This window comes from Lycorma delicatula, chromosome 3 (genome assembly GCF_047948215.1).
Source record: "Lycorma delicatula isolate Av1 chromosome 3, ASM4794821v1, whole genome shotgun sequence".
In the NCBI taxonomy this organism is placed as follows: Eukaryota; Metazoa; Arthropoda; class Insecta; order Hemiptera; family Fulgoridae; genus Lycorma; species Lycorma delicatula.
In genome coordinates, this window is record NC_134457.1 from 155,187,629 (window position 1) to 155,202,421 (window position 14,793).

General features: G+C 28.5%; 1 protein-coding gene across 1 annotated transcript in view; it reads left to right on the forward strand.

Moving 5' to 3' along the window:
• The window catches only part of LOC142322126 (protein KRI1 homolog), a 43,441-nt gene that overhangs the window by 19,277 nt on the left and 9,371 nt on the right, over nt 1-14,793 (forward strand). Inside the window, exons 6-8 of the mRNA XM_075360840.1 lie at nt 6,159-6,294; nt 10,140-10,352; nt 11,229-11,355. Coding sequence (XP_075216955.1) covers nt 6,159-6,294; nt 10,140-10,352; nt 11,229-11,355 — 476 coding nt within the window. The remainder of the gene's footprint in view (nt 1-6,158; nt 6,295-10,139; nt 10,353-11,228; nt 11,356-14,793) is intronic.

Sequence of the window (14,793 nt, forward strand, 5' to 3'; positions counted from 1 at the left end):
CTACTCACTTAAATCAACATTTCCGTGAGAAATGGAGAGTCGTGGAGGTCCACATTCCTGGTCACCAAGATTTCCTGATCTTATATTGTATACAAAACAAAAATACATTTTCATGAGAAATTAATTGTTTGTATGATGGATGCAGCTAAGCAACTTAAGGACAGCCCTGAAGAACTAAAAAAAGCAACAAAAGCAGTACAGAACTGTACCAAGAAATCTGTTGAAAATGGCGGGCTCATTTTTGAACATAAACTGGTACATATAATGCACTTTGGTGTAGTGTACTGTTTCTAAATAAAATTTGAATTTTTCTAAATTTTTTTTGTTTTATTCAACTTATCTTACCCCATTTTGTTCAGAATTAGATTCTCTAGAAGTTTTGTTTAAATTTTTATATGTTTATTACCTACCTATTTACCAAAGTTACTGCATGTCAAACATGAAAAACAGGGTTTTTTTTACTCCAATTTCTGGTTTTCACCCTAATTTCTCAAAATCGACTGCAGATACAGCTCTTGGACATATTTTATTTGATTTTTCAGTTTAAACAACATAAGAAATCACTAATTTTGCCTCTTTATTAACATCCTAAAAATTTCAGTACGACCCCATTTCACTGGGGTAGAATTCTGAGCTAAATTTTTCGCTAGCTGTATTTTGCTAATGAAACATTTTAGGACATATGTTTAAATGAACTTTTTCCATTATTTTCATGAGTAGAAAAGGTGATCAAAGTCTTGGGAGAACTTTGTTATTCACACTGTATAAATTTGAGGTGAATTTTTAAAGGTGCATTTTGAAATAAAAACACAACTGAAAAATATACACAAACTTTATTACTTAATATATATAATAAAAACTGCATTTAATTACTATTCTTCTACATAGCTGCCTTCAACTTTAACAAATTTTTCATAGCGTTTCACTAGCTTCTTCATTCCCTCTTCAAGAAATTCCACTGCCAATGTCTTAAACCAGTCAATAATGCTATTTTTTAATTTGTCATCATTGTCAAACCAGTTGTTATGCAAGCCACTGTTTAAGGTAAATAAAAAGAAAATAATCACCAAAAGCTAAGTTAAGGCCGTAGGGTGAATGATTGAAGATTTTCTAACAAAATTTTTCCAATCATCTTACTGTTTGATTTGCCATGTATGGTCAGGCATGGTCATACAAAAATCAAATCCTGTTGGATAGCATCCCATGTCATTTATTTTTTATAGCTTTAAGATTTTTTAATAATTTGCATTACAGTTTTGTGATTATTAAATTTAACAAGCAAGACACCCGTTTTGCTCCAAAAACAGTAGCCATAAGCTTTTTGACTGAATGTTTTTGTCTGAATTTCCTCAATCTAGGAAACGATGAATGTCCCATTCCATTGCTGCTTTGTCTCAACATTTGAGTAAGAAATCAAAGTTTCATCTTGGGTAATAATGTGATCAAATAATTCATCAACTTCAATTTCATAACACCACAAAATGCATGCACTGCAGCAAAACTATTTCCCTGTATGTGTTAGTTAACATCTTCAGCACCCATCTTCTGACAGATAGCCCAGTTTTTCAATCAAAACTTCTTAAATCAAAGATCATGAAACATCAAGGACATTTGTGACCAGGTGAGGTGTCAGTTTTCTCAAATTTTTTCATCATCATTTTCAGTCAAGTTATCTATTATCACTAACAGCTGGCTGTTGCATTATTCATTTGTAACTTTCATTTGCCCTTCTCAAAATGAACAGCACCACTGTCTTAATTTTAGTCAGTCATAATATTCAGCCCGTAAATATCACAAAATTGCCTGTGAATTTCAGTTACAGAGTTTTTTTTTACTACAAGTATAAAAAATCAGATTACTCCTTATATTTCACACTTGGTGGGATCACGGGTTACAGCACTCACTATAAGTGGATGAATTTAATATAAACAACTTGCAACAAAGTACTAAATTATTGTTCCTGACAGCTAATTATTGATTGAAACAATTGAACTATGCAAACGTCATCTGTTTACATTTTGTATATAGGCAGCAAAGTTAAAATGGACCTTACTTTAAAAACATGCCTCATATATATATATATATATATATATATATATATTTATGTATTTATAAATACATAAGAATAACAAATAATTAATAATTAAATAATCAATATTCATTCATTATAAAATGAATGATTATTTTTAATGTGTATTTATATATTAAAATTAACCACTGACTAAAAATGAAAAATCATTTTAGACAGTCTTCAGTAAAATCAACTTAGAAAAATCTATATTATTGACATTACAAAGTCAGTAGACAATCACATCATACATGCCCCTTATATCTGGTTAAATTAGATAAAATTTTATCTTAAGATTGATAAGATAGCAGGATCCTTATACCAGTTAAAGAAAATATCCCCTTTAAACAAAAATGATGAGATAGAGGACAATTTTGGTATTTTTATTTTTGTAAATTTTATTTTCTTAAATGATATATATCATTCTCAGACTTCAACTTATCTTCACTATTTGATTGTTCGTCAATTGAAAGCTTAGTTGCTTATCTTTTTGTATTGATGAAATTATTATTATACCCTGTTCATTCTTAAAAGGAAATATGAAATAAACAAACTGTGAGTGTGGTAGTGCTTATATATATAGCACACTACTGTATGTGCCAAGCTGTTGTAACTACCGAATGTTTATAAACAAAACATCATTGTTTCTCTCGGACTTCAAAATTGCAGTATAAATTCTCTTATTCAATACTGAATATTTTTAATTTTCTTTTAATTGTAGTTCTGCATTTCAGTACTTTTTTGGTACGTGTGACTGTGTGTATTCAGTAATTGTGTGATTATTGTAAGATTTATTTACTGTGAGATTTGATAGTGTGATTAGTCTGTATGTGTGTGAATTCGAATAGTTTATCAGTATGGCTATTCAGGAACATCTTTTAATAAGCACAGAAAAGGGAAACATTTGCAAAATGGTGGAAAAAAAAATAGTTTTAAATGTATTCAATCAACTGCTGGAGAAAAATCCTACGTTGGTTAAAAAGGAAGTAGTAAGACTTGCTTCTGAATTAACTGGTGTGTCAGATAGTAGTAGTAGTATTAATTGAGGATGGACTGATATAAATGGGAAAAGAAAGGTAGAAACTCCTGTTAAAAATAGAAAATGTAGAAAACCTGTTCTTGGAAAATTGAATGAATTTGATAAAATGTAATAAGATTGACTGAACATAATTTCTTTTTTTGAAATGAAATACCAACCTTAAAAAAATTGCTGGCTGTGATAAACTGTGACAAGAGTTTACCAAAGATTGGACGCACTAGTTTATACAAATTACTGTTGTTGATGGATTTTAAATTTATTAAAATAAATAAAAAAAGTGTAATTGTTGATCAATAAGAGATCATAATTTGGTGATGTAATTATTAAAAAAAAGATTGCAAATTATAAAAAAACAGGTAGAGATATATTTTATTAGGATGAGATGTTGTGGGTAAATGAAGACCCCACACCATATCAATAATTTGGTGTAATATGATAGTTACATCAGTAGATATACAATAATACATAATAAACAACATTTAAGTGTTCGATATAATAAGCAAAAAAAAAGAAAAATTTGTTGCAAAACTTTTACCGGCCTGATTTCATTTATTAAACAATGAATAATACCTATCATATTTACATAAATAATACAATTCTTATGATTATTCATTGTTTAATAAATGAAATTGAACCAGTAAGAGTATTGTAACAAATTTTTCGTTTTTTTGTTTATTATATGCAACACTTAAATACTGTGTGTTGTATATTATTGTTTATTACATATACTTAACATGTATTTTTTTTAAAGAATATTCTAAATTAATAACAGATTTTGATAATAGAAATGTAGTATTCTTACCTTTCTTGATATCAGTATCGTTTTGTTAAAAACAGTTTTATTTATATTACAGAAATTTTTGTTTATTTGAGTGGAAGAAATGATATCTGCGACGCTCCTCTTTACAGTTTACAATTTCAATATAACTTTTTGGATAACACAGCGTTTTGTTATTAATTTTTTTTTTTATGAATTACTGATCTTACGGACTTATTATTAAAATTTATTGCCTTTCTAGAACAACAAATTGAATTTCACGTCCAATCTTTTTTGTTGATATATATCAATCACTTCATACCATTTTTTTCTTTTTTAATAAAATTATTATAATGACCTTTACGAATCAAAAATCTGTGATGTAATATTGTACTTTTAACTTTGTAAGTGGAACCCTCGAATTTTATCATTAAATTCAATTTTACCAGTCAAATTTATTTCTGTTTTATTTATTCCTTTTTTAATAAAACTAGTATAATCTATTGTAAACTAATACTTAATTTTTTTTTAAAGAAGTGATGGGAATTAAAAAAATTGTTTCATCTTCAGTACATTCATTTACATAAGAGGATATACTATTAAAACAGGCCGCAGTATATTTTCTTTTAAATTTTATTATTTCAAGTACATTATCAAGTTTTTGTACGCTACCTAGTACTATCAAGTACTGCTATCTAGCGACATGATTTGTAAAGGTAAATTAAAAAATTAATAAAATGATATATTTGAGTCCTGCGGTTCATCACATGAAAAAAAACCATTATCTAACAAAATTTGAGGTAATTTTTGAAAGTATTCTTTATTACAAATCTAATGAACTGGAATATAATGTTTTCACCCTTACATATTTTTTTCTTTTTCATTTCACTGTTAGGTTAGGTCATGTTTAGAACTGTAAATCTAGTTCGTTGACTTTGTCACCTCTTACCGATGAAGTTCTAATGAACTCTGTGATTATTTCATTGGTTCATAATTGATTATGATCAGATTTATTTGTTTACTCCTAAAATTCTAGAGTAACTGATGTCACTTAAATGTTAATAAAGTTTGGAAGTTTACTTGGAATGTGGAACAGAATTAGACAATTTGGTTTTTAATTTTTTCATTTTAGATCTTTCATAATTGCTGCATTTACTTAAGTGGATGTGGATGATTTGTGCTTATGAATATAAAACGTAAGAGATGATATGATTAATTTATATGTTGACTAGGTTGATGGTGTTATATATTCTTTTAATGAGCATAATTTCAAAGTAGTGGTAAATGCTTTGTGTTAGATATTTATTGATTTTGTAATTATGCTAATTTTATGTAACATGACAACATGATAAGGAGAAAAAGAATGTTTAATGAATTTTTGATTTATGTAAACCTAGGAGCATAAGAGGGTAGAATGTTTTTATGGGGTTTTGAAGGATCGTTATGTGCAGAGAACAATTAAACCAGGGTTATGTAGAAGGAACAATGAAATATGTTAGTTCTGTTTATTAGAAAGGTGTAGCACCATCCAAAATAGTTTTTTTTTATTTTTAGTTTAAATAGGAGGATGTGATTTTAAAGTAGTTGCAGGATTAGAAAAACAGTATTGACGATTTGATAGATCTGGAAAGTTGCTGTGAAAAATATTAAATTAATACTGCTGATAGGTTAAGTGATTTTAGTTAGAATCTTAATCAACTTAATATGAGACAATATTTTACTTCTCCAATTTTTCACCAGAAATTTATGCAATAAAACCAAAAACATTGGTAGAAATTAGTTTATTTTATGTATTCAATGGAAGGAAAAGTAGAAGTATTCCAGGAAATTTGCCTTTTTAGGTTTAAATGGTGAATTCAGTGTAATAGATTTAGTATCTATAAATACTATTTTTTTTAATTTTACATTAAATATGAAAGTAACCAAAACAGTATTATATTTTATTTTAGGTTTGATCCATTATTAATTTTCCATAGAGTGAAAATAAAACTTTTATGAAGGTAATAATTTTTGTAACAATAAACAAAAATATAAATTTAAATTTGTTTGTCACATGATAAAGAATTAGAATATAAAAATATTATAATACAGTTAAAATTAAGTAATTTACATAAATTTTGAAAGAAACAAATACTTATTTATTTCCAACATTATTTTGGCAATTTATTTGTTATTTTATTAAATGGAAATTTCTTGTATGGCGATAAAATTGATGTAATTTTAATAGTTTGTTTTTTTACAAACTACAATCTTAAGATTTACCATCTCAAACTTGTCATAAGTTACATTTACAGGTTTTTAGAAAAAGATGATAATGAAGATCCATCTGATAAATTTGTAACGCTGGAAGAAGATGAAAGAATTCTAAATACCCAGATACAGTTTGAACACAAATATAATTTTAGATTTGAAGAACCAGACCAAGAATTTGTAAGTCTTACACTTCTACTTGAATTTTTTATTAATCTCTTTTCTCTTTTTTAAGTTCCTATTACATATTTCTCATTTGTCCCAATTTTAAATAACTTGTGTGTGATCTGTAACTTTTTATTTTAGCATTAATTTCTAAAGGAAATATTTATTCTTTTTTGAAAATGAAAATTGCATCGATTAAATCTTGCATCAGTAAAATTAACATTTTACTGGTGTTTTTGTTTTACATTGTGTTGATTTGTTAGTCATTATTTCACATCATCTTAATATCTTAACTTTCAAGTATTGGATTACTATAAAAAAATGTTTAATCTTTTAAAAATTATTTTTTAAATTAATAAATTGTTAATTTAAAAAAAAGAGATTATTGTATTTTAAGAATCATGTTAATCTTATTATTATATGTATTATTTATATGAATATTATACATATAAATATGTATATTATTTTTAAAAAAATGTTAGGATAATATATATACCTTAGGGAAGAAATTCTTTAATAATTTTTTCCATTGGCCAAATAATTAAAATACATATAAAGCTTATAAAGTAGTAGTTTTCACATTGCCAGTTATTAATATTGTTCCTTGTCAATACAGGTCCAGAGTAAGTTTGTGCATCTCTTACGTCTCTTTGTAAATTTGTTATTCAATCATATCAGTTATGCTGCTTGTACATTTTATTATCAAACATCTGCTCCCTAATAGTTATTTTATTCTTAATTTTACAATTAAAATTTTTCTTCATTATACCTTTTAATATCTTTATTACATTGGATAATCGGCTATCTACACTTGTAAAATAAGTATAATCTATGAAAACCTTTTCTTTAATTAGATGGTGATGCTTGCAGTAAATAAATCATTGCAATTATTACTAGTAATGATTTTTAGATTATACAAAACTCAAAAACATTCATTTAATTTCTGTTAAGTTATTTATTTTATCTCATTAAGATAAGAGAATACAACACCCTCTTAATTAAACAAAAAATTTATTGTCCCAAAGTTGTTTAAATAAAATAAGTATGCGGTAGATGTATTTTTTTTAGGTTTAGTTATAAAATGAATTACATAATAAAGTATAGACTTCTTAATTTGCATTTAAGAACTTTATAATATTATTTTATAACAAAAAGGCTAGTTAGATTGTTAGAAAATATAATCAATTTTAGGTTAGCCATTTTTAAAAACAACTTAAAAAATCGGTAAATCTCAGAAAAAATTAGTGTTATAATTTTTGTTTAATTGATGTAAATTTAATTTTATTGTAAAGACATTATGCAAATAGTAGCTGTGAATGAAACTGCATAATAGTTTGGCTTATTGTAAAATTATGTTACCGATAATTAGTTTAGTGGTTTAAACCCTTCAAAACTTAAATTTCATCATATTCACTCTTAATTCATCATTGTTAGCATTATAAGTAGCACCACTTATCTAATCACCTACAAATTTTCATTAGTTTCATGTTTGACTTGCTCATTGTAAAATTTCTTTACCATGAGCTTAATTTCCTTTAAACAATAAGAATCTTTAATATAATTGTAAATACAAGTTATTTGGTTTTTCAACATGAAAATATCCTAAAGTATATTTCGTTGGATATTCACAATGAGTTTGTTTTCTCTCTTTCCTCTAGAGTTCTCTTGTGAATCAACCAGCTGTGTTATATATATATATATATATATATATATATATATATATATATATATATATATATATATATATATATATATATATATTGTTGGATAACAATTTGTGATATTAAAATTTTGGATTCTGGCCTATAGAAATAAGACTTTGTACATATTTTTATCCAACTGTAGATCACAATTTATGTAGTGAAAATAAGTATTACAAATAATCAGAGAACACTTTATATTGTTTTTATTTAATAATTATTTAATGTTAATTTTTACAGTTTGTTGCATCCAATTTGATGTATGATGGTTTGATAATGGTTTTTAAACAAGTACCATTTTGATATCTGTCTGTTGTAGCATGGCTGATGCTGTTTCACACATGTGCACCGAGTAACTACATCTATTGGCGAACTACAGACGCCATTACTTAATTGTTAATCTTTATTTACAGTTTCCTCTGTGTGTCTAAAATGCCTATGACTATAGACAATGCCGTCGATTATGAAATACGTACTGTAATTTGTTTCCTAAATGGAGGAGGTAAGAAAGCAGCCAACTTTAGTGACGGATTAGTGAAGTATACAGAAATAACACTATATCTGATGGAATGCTGAGAAACTGCATTGGGGTGGCATGTAAAGCAGAGAGTTAATGGAAAAATCCGTGAGAATAGACAGTATGATTTCATTACTATGTAATGAATTCTCTTTAATTTCATGAAATGTTCTCTATGAAATTGTGTCATTACACTTAAATTATTGGAAGTTGTATTCATGGTGGGTACCAGAAAAGCTGACTTAATTACAGAAACACAAATGTTTAACCACTGCTTTGAATTTTTTCACCAGATACAGCAATAAAGGTGATTTGTTTTTATGGTGAGTTGTACTGGTGACGGGATGTAGATATGGATAATGGTAATGAATAGTGGATAAGGTAATGGGAAATTGGTATCTTACACAGGAATCAAAGCAACAGTCCATGGAATAGAGGCACTCAACTTCTCCAATGAAAGTGAGTTCAAGCAAACAATGTCAGCCCAGAAACTCATGTGCACTGTGTTTTGGGATAGACAGGAGCTGTGACTTGTTGATTTTTGTCTTGATGTGAAATGATAAATGCTGAGACATATTGTGAGACATTGATTAAACTGTGTTGCGCAATCCAAAACAGAAGGTGTGGCATGTTCAGTACTAGAATCGTGCTTCTTCATGACAATGCTCAGCCACACGCATCTAATTGTATTCAAGATCTCATCGCATTGTTTGGCTGTGAACAAATTGATTGATTATCCACTGTTTAGTCTTGACTTGGCACACAGTGACTACCCTTCTTCCTGCATTTAAAACAGCACCTCGATAGTCAGTGCCATGATGACAATGACGATTTCAAAACAGCCGTTCAGGAATGGTAATTTTCTTAGGCAGCAGATTTTGTTAAGCTGAAATGCAGAAGCTGGTCATACGATACAAGAACCTTATAGTCAGAAATTGTATAGAATTATACTCTTATATTATGATCCAGGCTTTCAGGTGAATATAAATTTATAAAAACGTCTGCTTGTTATTTTTTATATTAAAAGGCACTTACTTTAAAAACATGCCTCACACATGATCAAACTTTTAAGAAAACCTTTTTTAATATATATTATGAAATATATATTTTAAATTCAAATAATTCAATACTGACCAATGTATTAATAAAATTTAATATTATATAAAATATAAATCACCAAAACATGTTAATTAGATAAATTATAGTTACTGTATTAATTCCAGTAATCGATTTTTGCAGGATCTTACACCTTCAGTTGGTACTGAATTCTATAATTATATTAAAATAATTTATAATTTGTCGAAATTGTTTTTCTTTTAAAAATTTTGAAGATTATTATGGATATATATGCACATTTCTTTGTTCTAATACTGGAATGATATAATGTTTAAAACGTATGTTTATTCTGTTGTATTACCAACTGTTAGATTGTATTTTTATTATATTTTTAATTAAATCCTCATCTTCAAATGTGATAATATGGCATCTTCACATATGGTTAGTACTTAATCTAATTACTGTGTTTTAGTGGTTTATATTTAGTATAATATTAAATATATATATTTCTGAGCTTCCAGTTTTTATGTATCCTTATTTTTTATATCCAGAATTTTTTATGTATCCTTATTTAAACATTTTTGTAGATCAAACGATATCCACGCATTATGGAAAATTCAATGCGAAAGCGAGATGATAGACGAAAATTAAAGCGTGAAGCAATAAAGAAACGTAAGTTGGAAGAAAAGAAACAAAAGTTGAAGGATTTGAAGAAATTACAAGCTCTTAAGTATAAAGAAATTGAAGAAAAAATTAAACAAATTAAAGAAGTAACTGGAAATGAGGAGCTAGGTTTTAAGGTTTGTAGAAACAATCAACAAATTTTCCTAAGATTATTTATTGTGTTCAAAAGTTTTTTCATGTTAACATTTTTCTGTTATGAGGTATAATTTTGTTTTTGTAATTTCTTGCCATTGCTTTTTTTTGTAAAGTAAGAGAAGAGATGCATTTTTAAAGATTTTTTTTGAAAAATATTATATGCATATTCTTTGTTCCAGTACTGGAATGATATAATATATAAATTGTATTTTTCTTTTGTTTATTGCCATTATTGCCAACTGTTAGATTGTATTTTTATTATGTTTTTGGTTAAATCCTCATCTTTGAATGTAATAATATGGTATCTTTGAATATGTTTTGTACTTATCTAATTACTGTGTTTTTGTAGTTTATTATAGTATTTTTCAATTGAGTTCTTTATATAGGCATAACATCTTTACACGTGCACTAAAGTACATGTTTGAGAGACAATACCACAATCAAATTTGTAAATCTTATAGGTTAATAAATTAAATGCCATTACAGTCTATTATTATTATTATTTATTAAAATGTTTATATTTTATTTATTAAGATAAAAATTATTCTTCCTTGCAATAGATTCTTTTTAAATTAGATTGTCAAAATATTCTTAGCAAACTCTCCTAAAAATTTTTTTAAATTTGATTCTTTGTGTCCTGTAACAACAATATCAACAATAAAAAATTCAATTCTGTAAGTACTAGTTATTTTTACTGTTAATTTTTTGTTTTTTTTATGAAGTGTGCTGAATTCAGTTACAGATTCTGTTATTTAATTAAAATTAATTCTGAAGTTTAAGTTAATTATTTTTACATTGCTAATACTTCCAATACACCACATTATCTGTTTTTATTTTTATATTGGGTTTTTTTTTAGGATGAAGATATTGAAAAAGATTTTGATCCAAATGAACATGATCTTCAAATGCAGAAGCTATTTAGTGAAGAATTTTATAATCAAGAGGAGAATGAAAAACCATTATTCACTGATGATTTAAATTTAGGTAAATATCTAGAATTATATTAATATTAAGGTGGGTATCTTTCCCTATAGGGCTGGGAGTTATTACAGGGTGCCCTGTATAAAATCCAACCTATCTATCATAACCTTATGCTAGTAGGTGTGACATTGAATGAAAACAGCAACAAATTTTACAACACCTTAAATTCTAAAGTAAATGCTCATCTTGAATATATGCTTCCACCTTTCTGAATAGGTATTTGTACAGCTTTTTCGATATTGACTTTAAGTTGTTTTAGTATTCATGGTTTTTTGTTGTAGGCTTTTTCTTTGAGGTAACCTCAAAAAACAAAAGTCACTGATATTTTCTGTATCTCCTGCATTGCCCAGTTTTATAGCCTGAAAATAAATGCAGATAAGACACATGTACTAACAACAGATGGCTCACGCACCATCTTCCAACTGGATGAATGATGGACAAATTGAAGAAGTGCAAGAATTAAAATATTTGGGCTTATTGGTCCAGGAGAAGAAAGCAACAGCTGTGGCAAAAATCCACAGTCGAATTAGTCAAGCAACCACAGAATTTGCTTCCCTGAAGTGGTGCTTGTGGAAACAAAGCAACAACTCGCTGAAGACCAAAGTTCGTCTTTTCCAAACTTTGATCCTGCAAATATTTATTTTATGGAGCAGAAAGGTGGACATTACTTAAGACAGACCTGAACAAACTTGAAGTGTTCCAAATACGATGCCTATGCCAGATCATCAGTCACATTTCACACTCACATCCGAAATGAGGATATCTGCCATCATTGCAAACAACACCCAACAATTGAGGAACAGATTCAAAAACGAAGACTGCAATGGTTTGGCAATGTCTGCAGAATGAGTGGAAACTGACTACCACTCAGATTTTGTTCAGCTGTTCGTTAGAGAGTCCAACGAACAGCTCCAAAGAAAACAGAGACCAAGCAGATCGATGATATAAAAAACTACAGGTTAAACCTTAATGAGGCTAAAACAATGGTCATGGATTGCCATGCATGGAAGCATTTTGTTAGTGAAATCAGACAACCTTTGGCACCCACAGCAGCGTATAGGCTTAGGATCCAATCCAAATGCCAGCTAGGAATCAAAAGAAGAAGAAAGAATCTTCTGGAGACCTTGGTGCCCATAAGCCATGAACAATAATATGATCACTGAAAAATTCATTAATAAAATCAGTTTTTTTTTGTGAGAGGACGGGCATCAACTGCTTTGGTCATTTTTGCCCTATGAGAATAGAAATTTCTAGTGTATGAAAATCCCATGCCTAACCAGTATTCAAATCCAGGACCTCCAGATGTAAGGTTGAGGTGCTACCACTCCACAACAGAGATCGAGAAAGCAGTTATTACATTTAAAACAAAAAAAAAAAAAAGGAATTAAATTTTGTGATGTTGCATCATCATCTTGTAACCAATATTATATTGATCTTCTTTCTCTTTCAAGAATGCAGTGGATTACAATAAAATATTCTGATATCATTTTGCATTAATAGTGTACTCAAAGAAAGTAGGACCAACAAGTTTTTTCATGATATTGCACACTTCTGCGGATGTAGTGGTTTTCATGATGCGCTTGGAGATTTTCAACACTTTAAATCCTGTTGTGACTTAACATAGCCATCTAAATGAAACCATGCTTTGTCAGAGAAAAACAGGGAGTCGAAAATATTAATCACCTTACACACAAATTGACAAAACCAATGAAAATATTCTGCGAGAGGTTATCTCTAAATTTAAAGACCATTTTATTGTAAAAATATGTATTCTGAAAATTTTATAAGTATTTTTTATTTCTCTTAAACTACATACCTTATACTACTTCTTTATATAATCGCCACATGAATTAAGACTTTTATCACAGTGATACACCAGCTTCAATATACCCTCATCATATTCTTCTGTTGCCAGTCCATTTAGCCACTGATTAACAGCATTTTTAAGCTTATTGTCTCCTACAAATTGCTTACCACTCAAAAATTCTTTCAATTTCCCAAACAAATGGTAATCCCAAACAAATGGAAGGAGCTAAATTTGGACTGTGGTGGATGATCATAAATTTTCCATCCAAATGTTTTTAGTAAATCACGTGTCGGATCTGCAACATATGGATGTGCATTATCTTGCAGCAGGATGACACCTGTCAGTCAGCCGCTCATGTCATGCAAAAAGAAGCTTCATGTCAGAAATTGTTACCTACAATCTTTTCTGATTTCATCTTTGATGCATTTCAACAAGTCCTCGGTGATTATCGAGGGCCTCCCTGAATGTTCTTCATCATGCACATTAATTCTGTTATCTCTAAACCTTTCACATCATTTTTAGATGTTTCTTTCATTTATTACATTATAACCGTACACAGCAACCAACTGCCTATGAATTTCAGCTGGCTTAACATTTTGATGGTTTAAAAAACGTATGACCACCTATTTCACAGTCAGCAGTAACATCGATTTTCCTATTCACTTTATAACATAATAACTCACACATAATCAAAGACTACAATGCGACAACTTACAGACAACAATGCAGTGTGTACATTACTACCATGGCCATGAACTACACAGGTTCGCCAACCTTAAGAAGAAATATCTCGCAGTGATCTTTACTTTAGCGATATCTCTCATAGCTGTTTTTCTTTGGTGGATCAACAAGTAGATGAGCTATTTGAATTTGATATGGTTGTAGGTTTAACTGTTTTGTCACCCAATGAATGGTTGATTTTGGCAAATTAATTTCAGCTGATAAGCATCTAATTTTTGGCAAGCCAAAAACATCTGCATTCATCACTGTGTTCAATCTTTTGTGTTCTTTGTTATTAACAGAACCTCCCTCTCTGAATTTTTCCACTAACTCCAATACTGATATCTTATTAGGAACTGGTCTATCTTGCTACTAATGGTGAAAAGGTACATGCATTGCAGCTACTAATCACTATTGAAGCATGACTCGATAATAAAAATAAGTTTCTTTTGTGAAAACACCACTTTTTCAAACCATGCACTGAGTGTTCTGATTGCTTTATTATTACTATTGATAAAAGTCTGTTATATTGGTGCGATAATTTAGACAAGTTCATTCCATAAAAACATGGGGAAATAGGGTGTCAGTTCAAATTTTATAAAAGGCTGATTGTTGGATTGAATTTGTATGGGACACCTTGTGAGTGTAAGTAATTAGTAAGTTTGGGAATTTATAGCAGCTGTACTGGAATGTTTGAGTGTTAAGAAAATGAAGTATAGTATTGATTTGTTTATATATGTGCTTAGATTAATTTAACTATAGAGTAATTTTTAGAAGAAAACTATATAAGGAAATTCAGCAAAACAGTACTGACGGATAATTCAACTATCAACTGATAATTTTGGCTGAAATTGTATTTCAAAATAATTTGTTGTCATTTAAAATATTTCCAATATTTTTCCTTTTATTAAATC